This window comes from Oreochromis aureus, linkage group 7 (genome assembly GCF_013358895.1).
Source record: "Oreochromis aureus strain Israel breed Guangdong linkage group 7, ZZ_aureus, whole genome shotgun sequence".
Taxonomy (NCBI): domain Eukaryota; kingdom Metazoa; phylum Chordata; class Actinopteri; order Cichliformes; family Cichlidae; genus Oreochromis; species Oreochromis aureus.
In genome coordinates, this window is record NC_052948.1 from 29,032,372 (window position 1) to 29,052,860 (window position 20,489).

A 20,489-nucleotide genomic window follows, 5' to 3' on the forward strand; every position below is an offset into this window, starting at 1 on the left:
CTCTCTGCACTGAATGATTACTTGTTATTAATCTCTGGCTCTCTTCCACAACATGTCTTTCATCCTGTCCTCCTTCTTCCTCCCCCCTTGCTTATAGAGGGTCATACGATTGTTGGGTTTTTCCTCCATGTATTATGGTAAATGGTAAATGGCCTGTATTTGTATAGCGCTTTACTTAGTCCCTATGGACCCCAAAGCGCTTTACACTACATTCAGTCATCCACCCATTCACACACACATTCACACACATTATTGTAGGGTCTACCTTGCAACATAAAGCGCCTTGAGGCGACTGTTGTTATGATTTGGTGCTATATAAATAAAATTGAATTGAAATAAACTGAACACCTGATTGTTCTGTAAATAGTTTGAAATGGTTAAAACAATGCCTTGGCTGCAATTTTAGGTAAATAGCTGCATATAACTTTGTTGTTTGCAAAACTTGTGCATAGGTTTTTAAAATTTACAAGCTATATTTGCATTTCAACTTATGAAAATGATTTGTTAAACGTGTTTGTGGCTGTTACAGTAAAAAAAAAAAACGTCTGATTTTATATCTTTTGTCTGATTTTATATCTTTTGTCTGATTTTAGATCAATTGTGTTAACACAGTATGTCAAAATGAAAAAAGAAAACAAAACTGTAAATTCAGACATGTGAGGTTGTGCTGAAAAGAATAATACCAAACAAGGCAAGATAAATAGTTTGTAAAGGTTAAATGTAGAGGTCAAATCAAAAGTAGTCAAAAACGGCCAGTTGTACACTGAACCCCAGAGGGTTAAACATTTTTTCAAGTAATGCAATAGTTACTTTTCATAGTAATTAGTTACTTTTATAGTATTGTAACTCAGTTACTTTTTTAAAAAGTAACTAGTAACTATAACTAATTACTTTTTTAAAGTAAGTTGCCCAACACTGCTTCTTAAGCATCTAAATACAATTATTTTCAGTAAATATGTCAGTGTACCTTTCACAACTAATATAATTACTTCCAATACTACTATTGCTACCAATAATAATGTTGTTGTCGTTGTTGTTAATGGCATTTTTTTTAAAAGTCTCCCGTCTCTCCACCTGTTGAACTGTATAAAATGTAAATGTGATGCTAACATGTCTCCAGCGTGTGCTATTATAAAGATGTGTTAATGATGAAGTCATGTTGGAGTTGTGCTGAGTTTGAATCAGTGAATAGTTGTTTGCTGCCATCTTTTTCTTGTGTGTCTGCTGTGTCTGATCTCTCTGTTTGATCTTCTCTGATGTCTCCAGACTCTGTCAGGCTGCTGAATGGTTCCAGTCTGTGTTCAGGCAGACTGGAGGTGAAGTCTAACCAGAGCTGGTCCTCAGTGTGTGAAGCTGACTTTGACCAGCAGGATGCAGAGGTGGTCTGTAGGGAGCTCGGCTGTGGGCCTCCTTCGGTCCTCCAGGGGGCGCTCTATGGAGAAGTGGAGGCTCCAGTGTGGAGCAAAGAGTTCCAGTGTGGAGGCCATGAGTCTGCTCTCCTGGACTGTAGAAGCTCAGGCTCAGCTAGAAACAGCTGCTCACCTGGCAAAGCTGTTGGACTCACCTGCTCAGGTAAAGAGGAGCTGCAGCTTTGATGTGGTTCAAACTCACTTTATTCTTTTACTGATGACTCTCTGCTTTCTGTTAGAGCCTGTCAGGCTGGTGGGAGGAGCCCATCGGTGTGCAGGTGCAATGGAGCTGAAACGGGGAGAGTGGAGAGCAGTCAGTCACTCTTACTGGACGCTGAAGCAGTCCAGTAAGCAGCTGTTGTATGTGAACATCTGGACTGTGGCTCTACTGTTTCAGTACGAGCGAAAAGTAATTCAGGGACGTTTCTGTGGAGGATCACATCTGACTGTGTTCATTCTGGATCTCCTCTGCGGGAATGTGCAACGCAGAGTTACATTTTATCATCCATCCTGCATCTCACCTGCATGGGTAAGCACATTAATGAAATATTTAGATGCTGGTCAACATGTTTACTGAGAGAAATATGAAAGTAAAAGTAAATTCAATAGTGTCAAAGTATTTCCTTCAATTAATGTATACAAGTATTACATGTTTAGTCATAGGGGAATTAGCGGCACCACTAGAAGGTTCACCAACACAGTTACTGAGGAGGTGGTGTGTTGTCGCTGTATACAGTGTGGATAGAGTGAAGGTGTGTTTTTGGACAGTCTCCCAGAATATTTTCAACCTAATTTTTTTTTTTCCACTGAGCAGTGTCACCTATGCAGGGCATGGTCCTTTCTGTTGGAGCTAGAGGTCTGTACAAGACGCTGGTATTTGTATTGTCTCCTGCCACCCAGACCACTTTACCTCTGAATGCTGATCAGATGGCAGCTCAGCTCCTTTTTTCTACCCAAGAGTCTGAGCTAAATAAATGCAGACATGCTGCTTCAGAGTGGAATGAGATAGGATGAGATTAGGCATTCCCTAATGTAACTGGATCTTTCCCTCACATGTGTGCTACACATTTACAAACGGCAATTCTACTGGGTAAAAACTCTGCCTCCAGCAGATTTTGCAAGAGTTTGGCATGTTCTACAGGTTTCCCTGTAGAGGCTGTCACACCTCGTCTCACCCACTGCACCACAAAGAAATGTAATGTAGCAAATGCATACTGGCCATCAGTGTATATTGTCACATCTCATTTCTCTGCAGCTTTACACACTTCCGTTAAAGCTAGCATCTCTGCTGCTCAAACAAATATGAAACATGCTAGTTGTCCTGCACAGATAACTTTCTCACTATCTACTACAGTAAAACCTGTTTTAGTCTGTCCCTCTACTGTTGTAAAACTCAAACCATCAACAAACCAAACCTTTCCCTCACCAAGTGGCACATCCGTTAAGTCATCCCTCTACGTGCTGTCTACACTCATGAGAAGTGCCCTCTTCTTTCGTTGGCAAAAGGGTTTGACAGATTCAGAATTGTGCACCATTTTATGGTAATATGTGGTTGTGAGAGTAACAGTAACATTAAAGACAAGTGTCTTGTAGGTGACAGAAATGTAATTTTAGTCTGCAGTAGTAGACATCTACCTCGTGTGGAACTAACAGTGTCAAAAAGGTGAAAAACTATTTCCTGAAACATTGTACAGCTTAAGCTGCTGCACATACTGGTCTCACGCATGGAGGTAAAGCACAAGCAACTAGAGCTAATCTTTTAGGATAGGAAGTTACTGGCTTCACTTGTGGAAAAAGTGCTGTTAGTTATTTCACAGTCACCTGGCATTTGTGCTGTTCACAGAACCACAAGTCCATCGCTGGACCTCCTCTGCGCTGTCACTTTTTGGAGCCTGGCACGCTCCCTCAGGTTCTCATGTTCCGACGCTGCTGAAGATTTTAAAGGCAGAGCACGTCGTACACCTTAGTTGTCTTCCTCAACGTCAACGTCGAAACTCTTCTATCTCATTTAAGATTTTGCAGTGCAGAGTCTCCTCATGACGATCTCCTGGAAGCCCAGTAGCACAGCTCTCTGTGCTGAAGGTGATCTCCGATACTCCTGAAGACTCTCTCCTGGCCTCAGCTTCCATCTTGTGGATGATCCCCTCAATCACTCCTTCTCGTCATGGCATCTCGCGACATCTGCAAATTAAAATGACACTCCTCTCGCCACATGGCTTCCGCCATGTGTCAACTCCCAATGAGACATGTACAAGAATGTTGCACAGTCTCCTAAAACAATCTCCAGGGTTTGTCCTTGGAGCAGCCATACTCCAACCTGTAACCCTGTGTAAAAACATCAGTCAGCAATTAAATGTTTAGCTTGTTTAACTCCCAGCTCCACCCAGAGCCTGTATCCTGGAAGACCAAGTCTTTAAATCAAACTTCACATTTTCAACCAACTATAGATCATAAGAGTAATAAGTCAAAGGAGTTTGCAAAGAAAAGCGTCTGGACTTCTTTAAGTTGCTTGAAGACATTTCACCTCTCATCCGAGAAGCTTCTTCAGTTCTAAGGTCAAATGGCCGAGAGTCCCAGATTTAAACCCAGTGGGAGTATCCCCCCAAGGAGGGACAAAGGACCCCCTGGTGATCCTCTAATCACATGCGCCAAGGTGTGAAAGCGGGTGTGGGACCTAATCAGCCCGGGTTTCGGGTGAGCTCATTATGAAACCTGGCCCCACCTTGTCATGTGAATTCCTGAGGTCAGATGGCCCAGGATGTGAGTGGGCGTTAAGGCGTCTGGGGAGGGAACTCAAAACTGGATTATAGATGGCAGACAGATGGTGTCGTAAACCACCGCCTCTGTTCAAAGATGGTCGCTCACAGTGGACATAGATGGCTTCTTTCACTCCTCTTTCAAACCATCTGTCCTCTCTGTCCAAAATGTGAACATTGGCATCCTCGAAAGAGTGACCTTTATCCTTTAGATGCAGATGGACTGCTGAGTCTTGTCCTGTGGAGGTGGCTCTTCTATGTTGTGCCATGCGCTTGTGAAGTGGCTGTTTGGTCTCTCCAATGTAGAGGTCTGGGCATTCCTCGCTACACTGTACAGCATACACCACGTTGTTAAGTCTGTGTTTTGGAGTTTTGTCTTTCGGGTGAACCAGTTTCTGTCTGAGTGTGTTGCTGGGTCTGAAGTACACTGGGATGTCGTGCTTGGAGAAAACTCTCCTGAGTTTTTCTGATACACCGGCTACATAGGGGATGACAATGTTGTTGCGTCTGTCTTTCTTATCCTCCCTCGCTGGTGTCTGATCTTCTTTTCTGTGCCTCTTTTCTGACTTTATGAACGCCCAGTTCGGATAACCGCATGTTTTCAGTGCTTCCTTTACATGTGTGTGTTCCTTCTTTTTCCCTTCAGGCTTAGAGGGAACATGTTCTGCTCGGTGGTGTAGGGTCCTAATTACTCCGAGTAATAAAGTATTCAGCATAAAAGACAAATATCATGTGCAGGTTTTCTCCAATCATTAAATCACTATTATTATTATCATAATTTGTCCCAAATCATGAACCATCCCAATTTATTCCACAATTTAATCTGTGACTTCCCTTAAGCAATGTCACGCCACTCATTTTTATCACTGTGAGCTCAATAGTGGCCAGCTAATGAGCCCCATATTCAACTATTCTGTAACCACTGCACATCTGTTCAATTGTCACTTGTCTGTCTGTGCTGAATCCTTTACAAGCACTCTTAAAGAAAAACAAACATTAGCCAAACACACGGTTCATCCTGGTGGTCAGGCGTTGGTCATCCAGATTCCAGAGGTGCTGTAAAAGGTCATAAAGTTAACACTCTGCTGTAAAAAGAAGTAACACTGGTTTCAAACAGTGTCACACTGTATTCACTTCTCCCTTGTAACAATCATATTTTCTCCACAACACAGTGTAATTTCATCATCAACACACAGCCTGTAACCACAGTTTTCTTCACATAAAATCTCAGTAATCCTGTGATAGAAAAACTTCATTAAGTTGTGTCCTGCTATAAATCACATGATCAAATCACATGATTAACCATCTGCTGTAAAAAGAAATGTTAATGTTAGCGCTGCGCATTTGTATACACTCTTTCTCACAGTAATCTCTGTGAGCAACACAAAGTAGTTAATAACACACCCATGGTGAATTCACAGACACAGAAAAATTTAAACTAAAAAAGGTTAAATTTGTAGAGTTCACGTAGTCATGTGACCCAAGTTTCCTCCTGTGGTCTCCTTCTGTTCCTGCAACAGAAGACACACACAGAGATACAGCCACACCTTTGTCAGGTGGGGGTTAACTTCACACAATGGTGTTAAGTCAGTCAGTCTTGTCAGCTTTGTCAGTCAGTCAATTTTTCCACTCATTCATTCATTCATTCTTTGCTGATAGTGGAAACTATCGTCGCATTTTGTTTCCACACTCAGCAAAATGACGTCATTTCAAAGAAAAAGAAGAACTTTAGAATCGGATTACGTCGCTGAATCCTTTTTGGCAGGGACTTGTTTTCTGATTGTCCCAAATAAGTGGCTTTCTCCCGAGCCCATTTTGATTTTTGGAGAAACTCACTTTGCAACAGTTTTCTCGACGACGAGTCGTATAACGCTTCTGTTCTAATCGTGCATCTCTGCTCAAACAGAGATCATCAACCGAAACTTTCAGTGCACCATGAAAGTAACAAAATAAAAAGAAAGGAAAGCAAAGGAAAGAAAGGCCTTGTTTAAGTCATGACACGTGTTCTTCATGCCAGGGGGATAAATCGTAACAACCCATTTGGCAGGCTCAACTTACTAACAAAACACAAATCAACAGCCAGTTTAATCTCAAACACTCATCCAATCAGTCACACACAACATACAGCATAACCCTGTTGTCTCATCACATAATAAGTTTCTTCTCATGTAACCAAATGTGTGCCATGGTAAAACTTCTTCACACACCAGAAACTCACAATCAGCTCACTCATTTAAAACCCCTCATCAGCATTCTGTTTTCCTCTATGATGCGGTCATCTGTCCTCCTATAATATTCAGTCCACTAGTCTATGTATCACTTTCATCTTACTAGTGACTTGGACAAGATGACAAACAGAATCTCATGCTTAAGATGCTGTCTGGTCTTCATGAGTATCATTTATTGTGTATGCATGTAGGGTTAGTATGGTTGATGTATTTTCTGTATGTTTTTGTGTTCCTCTCATCACATTTCATTATTCTCATCACTGCTTAAAACCACACACACATCTCTCTCTCTCTCTCTCTCTCTCTCTCTCATAAACAGAAAGTAGCATTACAGCTGTTTCAGGCTGAGAAACACCAAACACTCTTCGTGCTATCATTCACCATACAACTTATGTTATTTCTTTGTCCACTGGGCAGGTGACCTGCAGATTCACGTCTGCCCCAGCTGGATACCTTTTCACACACACCGTGACGTCAGACACACTCACACTCACTTCTGCTTAGAGCACAATTTCACTTCATTCGTCAACGATCCACACACCACGTGCTGCCCAATAAAACTTTGCAGTGTATTTCATCCTCTTTCAAGGCAGACTTAAACACCATATGTTTTTTGCTGTTGTGTCAGGGATGGATATGTGGTTGCAACGTTTATGTTCACTTTCTTTCCTTTCTGTCTCCTCTCCTGCCTAGTCTGTTTTGGACTCAATGCTGCTCCTAATGCCTCTCCATACTCAGCCTTTAGTCTCTCCTCCACCTCTGCCTCTGCTCTCTCACGCTCTTCTCTGGCTCTTCTTTCTGCTAACATTCTTGCTCTTTCTAATGCGTTTCTACGGTGTTGTTCTAAAGTAGTTGCAGTGGATTGAGCTGTGGTTTCATCCTCAGGTTTCACAACTACTGCTTATAATATTGCTCTTTTAACATTTTGTGCTTCTCTTCTCTTTTGAGCCTGCTCCAGCCACAACTTAGCGACTGCTAACTGCAATTCCTTCCTCTGCTTAGCTGTCCCTGTTTTACCTGCTGCACTTACAGTTATTCTTTCTACAAGCATTTTACACTGAACTTCCACTAATATCCCTTCAAATCCATATTTCTTACGCCAACAACCTACATACTACATGCTACCCGGTGAATATTTCTCCATAAATTTTACATCCCCTTCTAAGGCAGCCTTACACATTATTCTCACACAAGACAGCCCGCACACACACAACATAGGCCTATCGCTTGCGTCTACACACACAGCTAGCGCTCTCTGTTGAAAACTCTCAAACGCCCCATATGGCGGAGAATTCAACCGTCGGACACTCTCCAAACGCCCCAAATGGCGGAGATTCCGAACACTCCTCACGGCGGAGTCACCGAACCTAGGTTGTCTCCACGCCCCTGCGGCGGAGAAGCCTGCGTCTCTCTCACGCTGCTAGCGCGCTCCCTGCACCCTGCGTTCAACGCAGGGTCACGTAGCCGCTCTCTAAGGCCTTCTGTACTCACTGTTCGTGTTGTTTCCGTTCATGGGAAGAGTCTCTGTATCCCGTCAATCGCCATCCATCCTGAGGGGAGTTCAGACGCAAACTTTCCAGCCTGGTGACAAGCAAGGCACCAGGGCTTTCCGTCAATCATCCCAGACGTTGTGGTGGCGTCCTCTCCCTCTCCTCGCGGTGGATGCGATGTGTTAGGGTTCGGCTCAAAGGACCAAATAAATGTTGGGTCTGTTCCCACAAACCCGCTAATTCTAGAGACTTATTCATCATGAAAGAAAACAAGACAGTCAGCGATCGATCGATTACTTGCGCAAGGGAGGCCTCATCTGTGTCCAGCACAAAAATGACCCCGATGATGGCCTCCTCTCGCTGCCTTTTATTGAGAGACAGTTCACACAAAACACAGCAAAGCAACGCCCACATGGTTCTAAGGCATTGTATGTATATGTGTGAACTTTTATATGTAAGTAGGAGTGTGTGTGTGTGTGTGTGTGTGTGTGTGTGTGTGTGTGTGTGTTTTGGGGGTGCGTTTGTGTGACCTCCTGCTGACCAAAAGGGTCATAAAAGCAGGAAGCTTACAACACAAGAAACAGATCTTTCAGATAGGATGTATCTACAATAAAACCTCCCCCAACACAAAGTGGTTAGAGGCGCTCAGGATCAAAGGAATGGCTTTGATAATACTGCTTGAACTAAGACTGTACAAATTTAAGAAACACAATGGCAACATTCAACAATTAGACCTAACAAAGTGCACCTATGAGCAGTCTTATTTTGAAACAGTGTTGGAAACTGTTTTCAGCACAGTCCAACTACAGAACAGCACTTTAGTTCAGAACACGTAGGCCATTTGTTCTAAATGCAGTCCTCCAGGCTGGCCCATTTGAAACTTGAAGTTCCCCAACATCAAAATGAAATCCCTGGTGGTTATCTTGTAAGCACAAATGGGCAGAAAACAAGAGAAATCATGCAACATTCAGGCCACCGAGCCAGGATGACACAGGTATTTGCATACCGGCTCAAAACCTCTCAGCTAGGGTAACTCCAGAGGGGAATAGAGTCCAGCTCTACTCCAGGATATTTGTTCCAGAACTCCTAATGGTTGTTGTGGTGACCATTTACTATATTGAGTAACTGTCTCTGAGACTTAAAACATCTTCCACTGTCAGAGTGAGGTAAATAAGTTTGTTCTTGTGATTTAGAAATTTCAAAATAGGCAATACAGTAGAAATGGTATTAGAATTTTTTTTTTTACAGTCTGACCTGGGGGACCTCTGTAACAATTCTTCATTCATCACAGAGCACCTCCTACTGTGATTTCTACAGGAGGTGGCCCAAGATGCGGGGCACAAGGTGACAAGAGTAAAAGTTCAAAATTCAAATACTTCATTCAAAACCAGATGTTGAATAACACCAGTAAAAACAAAGACTGAACACGAGAGAAAAAACAAAACAAATTAAAAAAAAACCCCACAGTAAATACGAAGAACACTAGGAATTGCTGGAAAGCTATACTGAAAATAGTGCAAGATGTTCTGGTAAGTAAATCAAAGCAGGAAGTATCTCAACTGAGAATGTGCTTTTGTAGTTTTCTCACAAGGGTAGATGTGTTAGTGCTCTTTTAACCTTATTCTTAGTTGTTACTGTTTTATGTGTGTGATTGGTTGGTCAGTTTTTGTAGCATTCCTCTCTGGTTTGCTTAAAAGCACAAAGCAATAAAAGATGACAAAGCCAACAGCTTACTACAATTTTATGCATTTCATCTTCTCTGATGTCTCCAGACTCTGTCAGGCTGCTGAATGGTTCCAGTCTGTGTTCAGGCAGACTGGAGGTGAAGTCTAACCAGAGATGGTCCTCAGTGTGTGAAGCTGACTTTGACCGGCAGGATGCAGAGGTGTTCTGTAGGGAGCTCGGCTGTGGGCCTCCTTTGGTCCTCCAGGGGGCGCTCTATGGAGAAGTGGAGGCTCCAGTGTGGAGCAAAGAGTTCCAGTGTGGAGGCCATGAGTCTGCTCTCCTGGACTGTAGAAGCTCAGGCTCAGCTCGAAACAGCTGCTCACCTGGCAAAGCTGTTGGACTCACCTGCTCAGGTAGAAGAGGAGCTGCAGCTTTGATGTGGTTCAAACTCACTTTATTCTTTACTGATGACTCTCTGCTTTCTGTTCAGAACCTTTTAGGTTGGAGGGAGGAGCCCATCGCTGTGCAGGTACACTGAACGTGAAAAATCTTGGATATTGGAGACCAGTTTGTTACAATGACTGGAACCTGAAGGCAGCAGCTATTTTGTGTGAACATCTGGACTGTGGCTCTGCTGTTTCTGTGAAGCTCCATAAGTCATCAGTGAAATCTGTCTGGAGGATCAAACCTGACTGCTTTACAACTGGATCTGCTCTGTGGGAATGTGCAACATCAGATTATTCATGGCACATCCTGAATCTTACCTGTTCAGGTAAGGCCATGAGTGACATTTTCAGAGAAGTCATTTCTGAATCACTGTCCTACTATTCCCACTGCTGCTCCTCCTCCTCCTACTACTACTATTACTAATAATAGTCTGATCTTCTCTGATCTCTCCAGACTCTGTTAGGCTGCTGAATGGTTCCAGTCTGTGTTCAGGCAGACTGGAGGTGAAGTCTAACCAGAGCTGGTCCTCAGTGTGTGAAGCTGACTTTGACCAGCAGGATGCAGAGGTGGTCTGTAGGGAGCTCGGCTGTGGGCCTCCTTCGGTCCTCCAGGGGGCACTCTATGGAGAAGTGGAGGCTCCAGTGTGGAGCAAAGAGTTCCAGTGCGGAGGCCATGAGTCTGCTCTCCTGGACTGTAGAAGCTCAGGCTCAGCTAGAAACAGCTGCTCACCTGGCAAAGCTGTTGGACTCACCTGCTCAGGTAGAAGAGGAGCTGCAGCTTTGATGTGGTTCAAACTCACTTTATTCTTTACTGATGACTCTCTGCTTTCTGTTAGAGCCCGATGATGTCAGATTGGTGGGAGGAGCCAGTCGCTGTGAAGGAACTTTAGAAGTGAAAAATCTTGGAGAGTGGAGATCAGTGCATGATTCTCACTGGACCCTGAGAGATGCAGTTGTTCTCTGTGAACATCTGGATTGCGGCTTTCCTGTTTCACTACAGCGGAGTCAAGAGTCCTCAATGAAATCTGTGTGGAGGATCAAACCTGACTGTGTTCAGTCTGGAACTCCTCTGGGAGAGTGTGCCACATCAGATTATGATATCTCCATCCTGAATCTTGCCTGCTCACGTAAGTCAGAGTCACATCATTCACGACATCATTTCAAGATTTCAAGATTTCAAAGCAATTATTGTCATGTGTGTACAAAGAAAAGCATTTCTCTGTACAATGAAATTCTTTCTCAGCTGTCCACACACAGATGCTGGTTAATATGTACAAATAGATAAATACAAATAGCATGAATAAATAAAATAAATGGAGACAAAAAAAGAAGTATCACAGTACTGTAACAGATTGAGGTACACAGCAGATGGAACATCAGCTGAATCTTTCCACCAATCATGACATGTCGGAGCTTCAGTCCTCAGAGCCAACCTCCAACCAGCCTCTTTCTTAGTCGCTGGTTTCAGCAGCAGTTTATATGCAATTGAACACAACTTCAGCACAAAGGCTGGAGCGAAACTGGTTAACTGGAGGTGAAATCAACCAGAAGCAGAGAGCAGGACATAAGGTAGACTGGGGAAGTTTGGCTGGAAAGGAGCTGGGCTTACAGAAGGAATTCAGGTCCTAGGCGTCAGGCAGATAGCTGGAAACCTGGAGCTGAGGGCTATAAAATATATCAATAATATGAAAAATGTTCAAAATTGGCAATAATGAGCTGGACTGAAACATGATTATCACTAATGTGAGTGAAATGACAGTCAGACAAACTGAGATGGTAAAATGTAATTAAGCAACACAGTATAATTCTGGGATTACTGTGACGCTACGCCAATGCGCTCCCCTTTCACAAACTGGTGAATAAGACCCCAAGTCACTTCTCTCCTTCACTTCTGGAAAATTAAAAGTGTCTTTTTTTCATTCTCATGTTGGTACCTTATAGGAGATTTTCCAAAAGTACTATATCTTGAACTGAGTTGAGCAACTCAAGATGGAGGAGACATGGGTGAAGTTTCTTTCTTGTGTGTGTCTATTAATTACTGTGATTACATATAGTTGAAAGTGATCTCTTTTCTGAGTACACAATGGCTATTCATACTTTTCTCTCCAAAGAGCAGAACATCTGAAACACATATGAGACATCTCTCTACAACACTGAAATGGAAAAGCTTTATACAAATCCATACAGACATACGTTTATTTGCACTTAAGCAAAACTGGTTCCACCTATAAAAAAAACATGATGGGACTGAAGTTCCCATCATGCTTTTGTAGCTTGCACTGCAAGCTGACAAAACAATTGGACATATCCTTCACATTGATGGCTCCCTTGCCATCCAGTTACCACCATATGGTTCAGGGGGGAACCATATGGTGGTCCAGGGTGGCTATATAACCATTTCATCAATTGATTTGCAAGACCTGGTTTCCTTTATTTTTTAATATTTCCCCTCTGAATGGAAATATCTGTTCTCTCTCTGTTTGATCTTCTCTGATGTCTCCAGACTCTGTCAGGCTGCTGAATGGTTCCAGTCTGTGTTCAGGCAGACTGGAGGTGAAGTCTAACCAGAGCTGGTCCTCAGTGTGTGAAGCTGACTTTGACCAGCAGGATGCAGAGGTGGTCTGTAGGGAGCTCGGCTGTGGGCCTCCTTCGGTCCTCCAGGGGGCGCTCTATGGAGAAGTGGAGGCTCCAGTGTGGAGCAAAGAGTTCCAGTGTGGAGGCCATGAGTCTGCTCTCCTGGACTGTAGAAGCTCAGGCTCAGCTAGAAACAGCTGCTCACCTGGCAAAGCTGTTGGACTCACCTGCTCAGGTAGAAGAGGAGCTGCAGCTTTGATGTGGTTCAAACTCACTTTATTCTTTTACTGATGACTCTCTGCTTTCTGCTCAGAACCTTTTAGGTTGGAGGGAGGAGCCAGTCGCTGTGCAGGAACAGTGGAAGTGAAATATCTTGGAGAGTGGAGACGAGTGGGTTTCTTTGGCTGGTCCTTGAAGGAAGCTGCTTTTGCCTGTGAACATCTGAACTGTGGCCTTCCAATTTTTGTAGGGAAGCAAACCCACAAAATCTTAGACAGAAGTGTGTTGTATGTGAAACCTGACTGTGTTCAGCCTGGATCTGCTATGAGGGATTGTGTGACATCAGCTTATACGATCTACAACCTCGATCTCACCTGCTCAGGTAGGTAATACCATGTACAAGTCATCTATGCCAGATAATGTTTCCTCTGTCACTGTGACAGTCATTTCTGTTGGTCACAGACTGCTGACAGAACACGTCTGTAGTAAAGCGTTTTCCACACACTTTGGTTATCCCATCACATAGAGTGTGTGATTTCACTTCCTCATCTTTCATCTTTGGGTTTACAGACCTGCTGGCTCAGCCAATCATCTCGGTGTCCTCCACTGACGGGGTCTCCATGGCCCCACAGCAGGGGCTTCAGGTATACAGGGGCTCTAACTTCACCATCAGCTGCTCTATCCAGCCACAGTACCCAGGGGGCTCGTTCCAGCTCACCTTTACCTCCTCCAGCACAGCATACAGCTACAGCCAGCCAGCTGTCAATCACTCTGCCCATTTCCTGGTCCCTGCTGCAGAGCCCGCGCATCAAGGAAACTACAGCTGTGTTTATCACGTCTACATTTCTTCTCGTGATTTCTCCTCTGAGAGCCGCCTGCTGCCTGTCACTGTGTCAGGTGAGCTAAAGCAGAGACTCTGAAGTGTTTACAGTTCTGAAAAGGAGTAAGTCCAAATTGAATTAGTTAGGGAGTGACCCAAAGAACCATGTCACAGATGCTACAGAAACTGGATTCCACCTAAATGACTGAGGAGCTCACTCATTTAGAAGAAGCTCAGCATAGAACCATTACCCTTTTCTATTAAAGTACCCAAATGAGTTGGTTTGGTCTTAGGTGGAGGATGCCTCCTAACCATCTCCTATATGTTTCAGCCCTGTCCAGCCCATACAGACAACACAAGCTGCTTTCATCCTGTTTTACTCCCCTCACACTCAAGCAGCTGTGGTAGATGGTTTTTCCTTCCCACTTTTGCCAAACACTTGCTGATAGGAGGTCCTTTGATTGTTGGAGTTTGCCCAACCAGTCTACATGTGTTTTGTGGACTTGGAGAAGGCATTCAACCACATCCTTGTGTGACAATAAGTAGGACTCGGTACATGCTGAACTGTGCCAGGGCTGCCCTTTGTTACTGTTCATAGCTTTTATGTACAGAACGGTGGCCTGTAGCTTGCATTGGAGTGGTTTGCAGCTGAATATGAAGTGGCAGGAATAAGAATCAACTCCTTTTGCTGTGTTGTTTTCTGTGTTTTTTGCCAAGATTTGGATGTGGTGCCCTGCCTGGGATGATCATAATGTCCCTAATATCACTGAAAAAGCACAGAGATGATGCTTTCAGGAACCATTGGAAGGTTCTACAATTACACCAATGGTTTAAGAGTTATGGTAGTTTGGTACTGTAGGTTTTAATGAGTTAAGTCTCTCAGAGTCTTGTTCATGAGTGAGAGGAGAAGAGAGCGGGAGACTGAAAGATTGAAGAAAATGGATGGATAGAAATCACTCATGCTTTAAAAGAACAAATAAAGTATTAGTTGGTGTACAGGGAGTGCAGAATTATTAGGCAAATGAGTATTTTGTCCACATCATCCTCTTCATGCATGTTGTCTTACTCCAAGCTGTATAGGCTCGAAAGCCTACTACCAATTAAGCATATTAGGTGATGTGCATCTCTGTAATGAGAAGGGGTGTGGTCTAATGACATCAACACCCTATATCAGGTGTGCATATCAGGCAACTTCCTTTCCTTTGGCAAAATGGGTCAAAAGAAGGACTTGACAGGCTCAGAAAAGTCAAAAATAGTGAGATATCTTGCAGAGGGATGCAGCAGTCTTAAAATTGCAAAGCTTCTGAAGCGTGATCATCGAACAATCAAGCGTTTCATTCAAAATAGTCAACAGGGTCGCAAGAAGCGTGTGGAAAACCAAGGCGCAAAATAACTGCCCATGAACTGAGAAAAGTCAAGCGTGCAGCTGCCAAGATGCCACTTGCCACCAGTTTGGCCATATTTCAGAGCTGCAACATCACTGGAGTGCCCAAAAGCACAAGGTGTGCAATACTCAGAGACATGGCCAAGGTAAGAAAGGCTGAAAGACGACCACCACTGAACAAGACACACAAGCTGAAACGTCAAGACTGGGCCAAGAAATATCTCAAGACTGATTTTTCTAAGGTTTTATGGACTGATGAAATGAGAGTGAGTCTTGATGGGCCAGATGGATGGGCCCGTGACTGGATTGGTAAAGGGCAGAGAGCTCCAGTCCGACTCAGACGCCAGCAAGGTGGAGGTGGAGTACTGGTTTGGGCTGGTATCATCAAAGATGAGCTTGTGGGGCCTTTTCGGGTTGAGGATGGAGTCAAGCTCAACTCCCAGTCCTACTGCCAGTTTCTGGAAGACACCTTCTTCAAGCAGTGGTACAGGAAGAAGTCTGCATCCTTCAAGAAAAACATGATTTTCATGCAGGACAATGCTCCATCACACGCGTCCAAGTACTCCACAGCGTGGCTGGCAAGAAAGGGTAGAAAAGAAGAAAAACTAATGACATGGCCTCCTTGTTCACCTGATCTGAACCCCATTGAGAACCTGTGGTCCATCATCAAATGTGAGATTTACAAGGAGGGAAAACAGTACACCTCTCTGAACAGTGTCTGGGAGGCTGTGGTTGCTGCTGCACGCAATGTTGATGGTGAACAGATCAAAACACTGACAGAATCCATGGATGGCAGGCTTTTGAGTGTCCTTGCAAAGAAAGGTGGCTATATTGGCGCTGATTTGTTTTTGTTTTATTTTTGAATGTCAGAAATGTATATTTGTGAATGTGGAGATGTTATATTGGTTTCACTGGTAAAAATAAATAATTGAAATGGGTATATATTTGTTTTTGTTAAGTTGCCTAATAATTATGCACAGTAATAGTCACCTGCACACACAGATATCCCCTAAAATAGCTAAAACTAAAACTACTTCCAAAAACATTCAGCTTTGATATTAATGAGTTTTTTGGGTTCATTGAGAACATGGTTGTTGTTCAATAATAAAATTATTCCTCAAAAATACAACTTGCCTAATAATTCTGCACTCCCTGTATATGTTAACTGGTTCTGAAACAAAAACATAAGTCAGGGCAGTGTCATCCTTTAAATAGAATAGTCTTCTTAAGTAGTGGATTGAGCTGCAGTTTGTAACAATTTACAGCTAATTTGTTCATTTTAAATCAATATTTCATATATTCCCTCATGTAACATGGCCCAGTTTAAGTTCAGAGATAATTTTTTTTCTGATTGTGATTTATCATAATAAGCTACGTTGAAGAAATAACTGTGACTGAATCAAACCAACTCTAATAACAGATGCTGTGTGATGACTGTGTATTTGTTTTTTTTCAGCTCCAACAGATTTCACAGTTCTTATCACGATGCTCGTCCTGCCGCTGACTCTGCTGCTGGTGATCACTGCCCTTTATTTCTACTGTCAGGTACTGAACACGTGTTTGTATCTGAGAATGAAGCCCTCAGCCTATGAGGCTGTCACTCTGATCTCTCTGTTGTCATGTGTCTCCAGGCCAGCAGGGGGCAGAAATCCAGCAGACGGGAGAACACTGAGCTGCTTGAGTGTAATCAGGGTGTTTGTGAGGCTGAAGGAACGCCAGCTGCAAATAAAGGAGCTCAGGAGGACCTCCAAGAAGCTCATCCTTCATCCACATAAATTTATCGGCTGATGTGACTGACCATCAGCTAAAGACACACACTCCATACATCAATTCATTCTCTGCTGCTTGTCTGGAGGCTGGGTTACAGTGGCAGCAACTTAAGCAGAGAAGCCCAGACTTCCCTCTCTCCAGCCACATCCTCCAGTTTATCCAGGGGAATACCAAAGCGTTTCTAGGCCAGCTGAGAGACAGCTGAGATAATCTCTCCAGCATGTGCTCTGTGTACCTCGGGAACTCGAGGGTACACACATGCCCAGAACACCTGGTGGTTCAGGCAGCCCGGTCAGATGCTGAACTACCTCAACTGCCTGCTTTCGATGTTGAGGAGTACCAGCTGTACTTTCACAAACATCCTCCTAAATAACTGAACTTCTCATCTTATCTGTAAAGGATAGGTCAGTCCCCATTCTTTCAGTCTACCCACAATTTGTAACTATAGCTGAGGTTCGTAACAGAGATCAACCAGTAAATCAACAGTTTCGCTTTTGCACTCAGCTCTCTTTTTACCACAACAAGCCAATACAGCATCCTAATAACTGCAATTTGCCCCAAGCTTTCTGTCATCTCCCCTCACTCATAAACCTGATGTCCTTAAACTCCTACACCTGTGGCAGCAACTCATCCCTGACCCAGAGTGAGTTCTCCACCCTTTCATGGCAAAGGACCATGGCCTCCGACTTGGAGATGCTAATTCTCATTCCTGCCACTCTACACTCAGCTCCTCCAGTGTGAGCTGGAGGCCACCAAAGATGAAATCCTAATGCCAGTTCCACCGCTTGGGTCCACCTAGAAATTGTGTCCATAAAAATTATGAACAGAATCAGTGACAAAGAGCAGCCCTGGTGAAGTTTAAAACCCTCTGAGTTTATTGATTCTCACCTCAGTTGCAAAGCTAAATAACCCAATTCTCCAGAAGCACTTCCAACAAGATGCCTGTTGAATATCCTTAAGGAAATACATTTCCAGCATTCCACGTCCAGGATAAAAACTGCAATGCTCCTCCTGAATCTGATGTTAGACTAACGAATGAGCTGTTCTATCCAGTACCCTGGCAGTGACTTTCCCAGGAAGACTGAGCAGTGTGATCCCCCCCATTACTGGAGTACATCCTCCAGTCCCCTTAAAGATTAGAACCACCATCCCATACTACCAATACAGAGGCCCCACCCCAGATCTCCACCCCACCCAACTATATCCTCAGTTAAATTCAACCACACCCCACCTACTCTATACATTGTGTAGTGCACGACTTTCCCCTTCTGAGTCAGCTGACAGTTTGCTGGAATTGCTTAGAGACTGATTGAAAGTCTGGTTCCATGAACTCGCCAAACTCTTCCCACACCTGAGTTCTGCTTGGTCTGGGGGTACCCATCAACTGACTCTGGATTCCCACAGGCTAAACAAGCCTAATAAGACTCCTCCTTCAGTTTAATGGTTTCCTTCACCTCCAGTGTCCACTATCTGATTTGGGGATTACCACCATAACAAGCAACAATCACTGTGCTGCCACAGCTCTGTGCAGCCGCACAGAGTTCTAATGGAGGTGGGAATTGAAGATCTTGCAGACTGTGTACTGTGGATGAGTGGATGCTAACTATACGTTTGGGCATGCAGGTTTGCAGTAACAGGGAGTGCAACAGTTTAGAGATACAAATAAGCTTTTCAGCAACTGACATAGTTTCTGTTTTAATTATGAGGCCCTAAAGAGGTCAGTGGATTTTATAACAAGGTAGTAAAACATGCAGTTTACATTAAATCATGTCAGTAAAGTATATTTTGATGTGATTCTGTGAGTTCCATTTCTGATATAAGATGTCTGTGAGCCTCACTTATAATTAAATGTTACTCCTTTTGCACACTTACAAATACTTGTTGTACTTTAAGCTGACTTCAGTCAATGATAAATATATTTTGTACACTGCTCTGCTTTTAATAATCCTACCTGAACTATTAATTCTAAACATTTTAACAGTAGTGAGGGAATAAACAAAACATACTTCATTAACTACTCATCTGCCTTTCTCAGTACTACACAAATAAAAAACTGGACTTCTAGTCAATAAATAAGCCAACACAGCACAATGTATAAATAAAAACACAATTACAGTGAGTTAAAAGGAGTGAGCAGAAGTAAAATTATTAAACAGTCAGGATCTAAAATCAGAGCCCTAAAAGCCAATAAAAGAATTCTAGATGAAAAATTGAGAGGTGGAGAAAAACAAAAAGGAGAAAGAGGCTGAAGTAGAAGTTGAAGACATTGTAGAGCAGAGCAGTGGGCTCAGGGTGTGGTGCCAGGGGAGGCTGACCAGAACAGCTGATCTCCATCATCTAATCATGCCTCACTTGTATGAATAGGATGCTGGGATCTGACCGGGAGATCTGTGTTGAGCAGCAGAAGGCAGCAGAAAAGCAATGCAGAACAAACATAAAGATCAGAGCGCTGTATGTATCACCCCTTTATGTGTTACAAAATAAGCTGAAGAAGACAAAGACACAGAAGCTGGAGCTGAGGAAGAAATCTTTGTGTTCTGTTCTGATTTTGTTTTTATATGTTCAGGATACTCACATTACTGATTAGTGATATTAGTGCTTTATTAATGTACTACCATTAGTATGTTTGTTAGTCTTGTATTTTAGGTTATTAGTGTCGCCTTGTAACTTGTTGTGTTTAGAGCCTCCTCTTTGTCTTTCGCTACGTCCACACGTAGATGGGTATTTTTGAAAACTGAGATTTTCTGTTTTTGTTAAAAAATAAAAAAATCCTGTCCACACGTGCAGTTTTGGAAAAATATCTCCGTCCACATGTAAATGCAAAGAAACAAAGTCAAGCACTGTCAACAACATGCCAAATCCTAACCCTGTAGAAATGTTGGCCAATCAGAAGTCTAGAAGCCTGGGAGGAAGAGAGTAAACAGGGTTTTGTGTGGCACAAAACCTGAAGTACTTCTGAAAACCTTTTTTTTGTTTTTCTGAAAGGCAGCTAATTTTGTGTCACTTTTCAAGTGCCTTCATCATTTCAAATGTTAATAACTAAAGACCGTATTTTGGATTTTGTCTCAGTGGCTCTCACTCTCACACAGCATGACATCAAAAAATGTGCACACCTTTGACGTTGCGTGACAAGAGCTCTGTTTTCCTCATCAACACGTAAACGCAAAAACTGAGTTTTCAAAAATTTCCACCCTGTAGGAGTTTTTAATAATCTCTATTTCTATTTAATAATCTCAATATCTATCTCTCTTTAGTGATTTAAAATGCTGTGTACGTGTGGATGAAAGGCCCAAACGCACAGAAAAAGCTGGGTTTTCAAAAATACCCGTGGATGCAGCCTGAGCGTCTGTTAACCTGCCCGGTATGTTCCCTGCCTGTTTTTCCACCTCATGGATTTGCTATTTTCAACTGACGCCAAACTCAGTGAAAGGTTTTTTTTTTTTTGGTTTTTTTTGCTTCAGTCTGTCTCCAAGTCCTCTGTTTGGGTCTGTCTCCAAGTCCTCTGTTTGGGTCCTCTGGGAGTGAGCAGAAGGACAAGATTGAAATGACACAGCTCATTAAGTCAGAACTATTTTCAGGTGCAGGTGTTCATTGGGAGTGAGCAGAAGGACAAGATTAGAAATGGGGACCTAAGAGGAACAGCTCAGGTTGAGCAGTCTGGAGAACCAGAACAGCTGCTTCAGGTGCAGTAGGAGAAGAGGAGTCACCTGAGAGAGTCACATGAGTCT

At 43.2% G+C, this 20,489-nt stretch overlaps 2 protein-coding genes across 2 annotated transcripts in view; one reads left to right on the forward strand and one right to left on the reverse strand.

Annotated features, from left to right (window-relative positions):
* LOC120441063 (scavenger receptor cysteine-rich type 1 protein M130-like) overlaps positions 1 to 20,489 on the reverse strand; it is a 72,449-nt gene that overhangs the window by 39,736 nt on the left and 12,224 nt on the right. The window lies entirely within an intron of this gene.
* Positions 1,846 to 19,603, forward strand: LOC120441161 (scavenger receptor cysteine-rich type 1 protein M130-like). Its single transcript, XM_039615131.1, has 10 exons — positions 1,846 to 1,938; positions 9,656 to 9,961; positions 10,039 to 10,320; positions 10,449 to 10,754; positions 10,831 to 11,121; positions 12,498 to 12,803; positions 12,882 to 13,169; positions 13,358 to 13,684; positions 16,448 to 16,536; positions 16,623 to 19,603. Exons 1-10 carry the CDS (start codon positions 1,935 to 1,937, stop codon positions 16,764 to 16,766), a joined length of 2,343 nt encoding a protein of 780 aa, XP_039471065.1. The 5' UTR covers positions 1,846 to 1,934; the 3' UTR covers positions 16,767 to 19,603.

Bases quoted from the DNA above. Each gene is read 5' to 3' on its own strand.
- LOC120441161 (XM_039615131.1), top strand. The intron at 13,170-13,357 runs GTAGGTAATACC...TTGGGTTTACAG, and splicing joins CCTCGATCTCACCTGCTCAG to ACCTGCTGGCTCAGCCAATC. The intron at 16,537-16,622 runs GTACTGAACACG...ATGTGTCTCCAG, and splicing joins CCCTTTATTTCTACTGTCAG to GCCAGCAGGGGGCAGAAATC.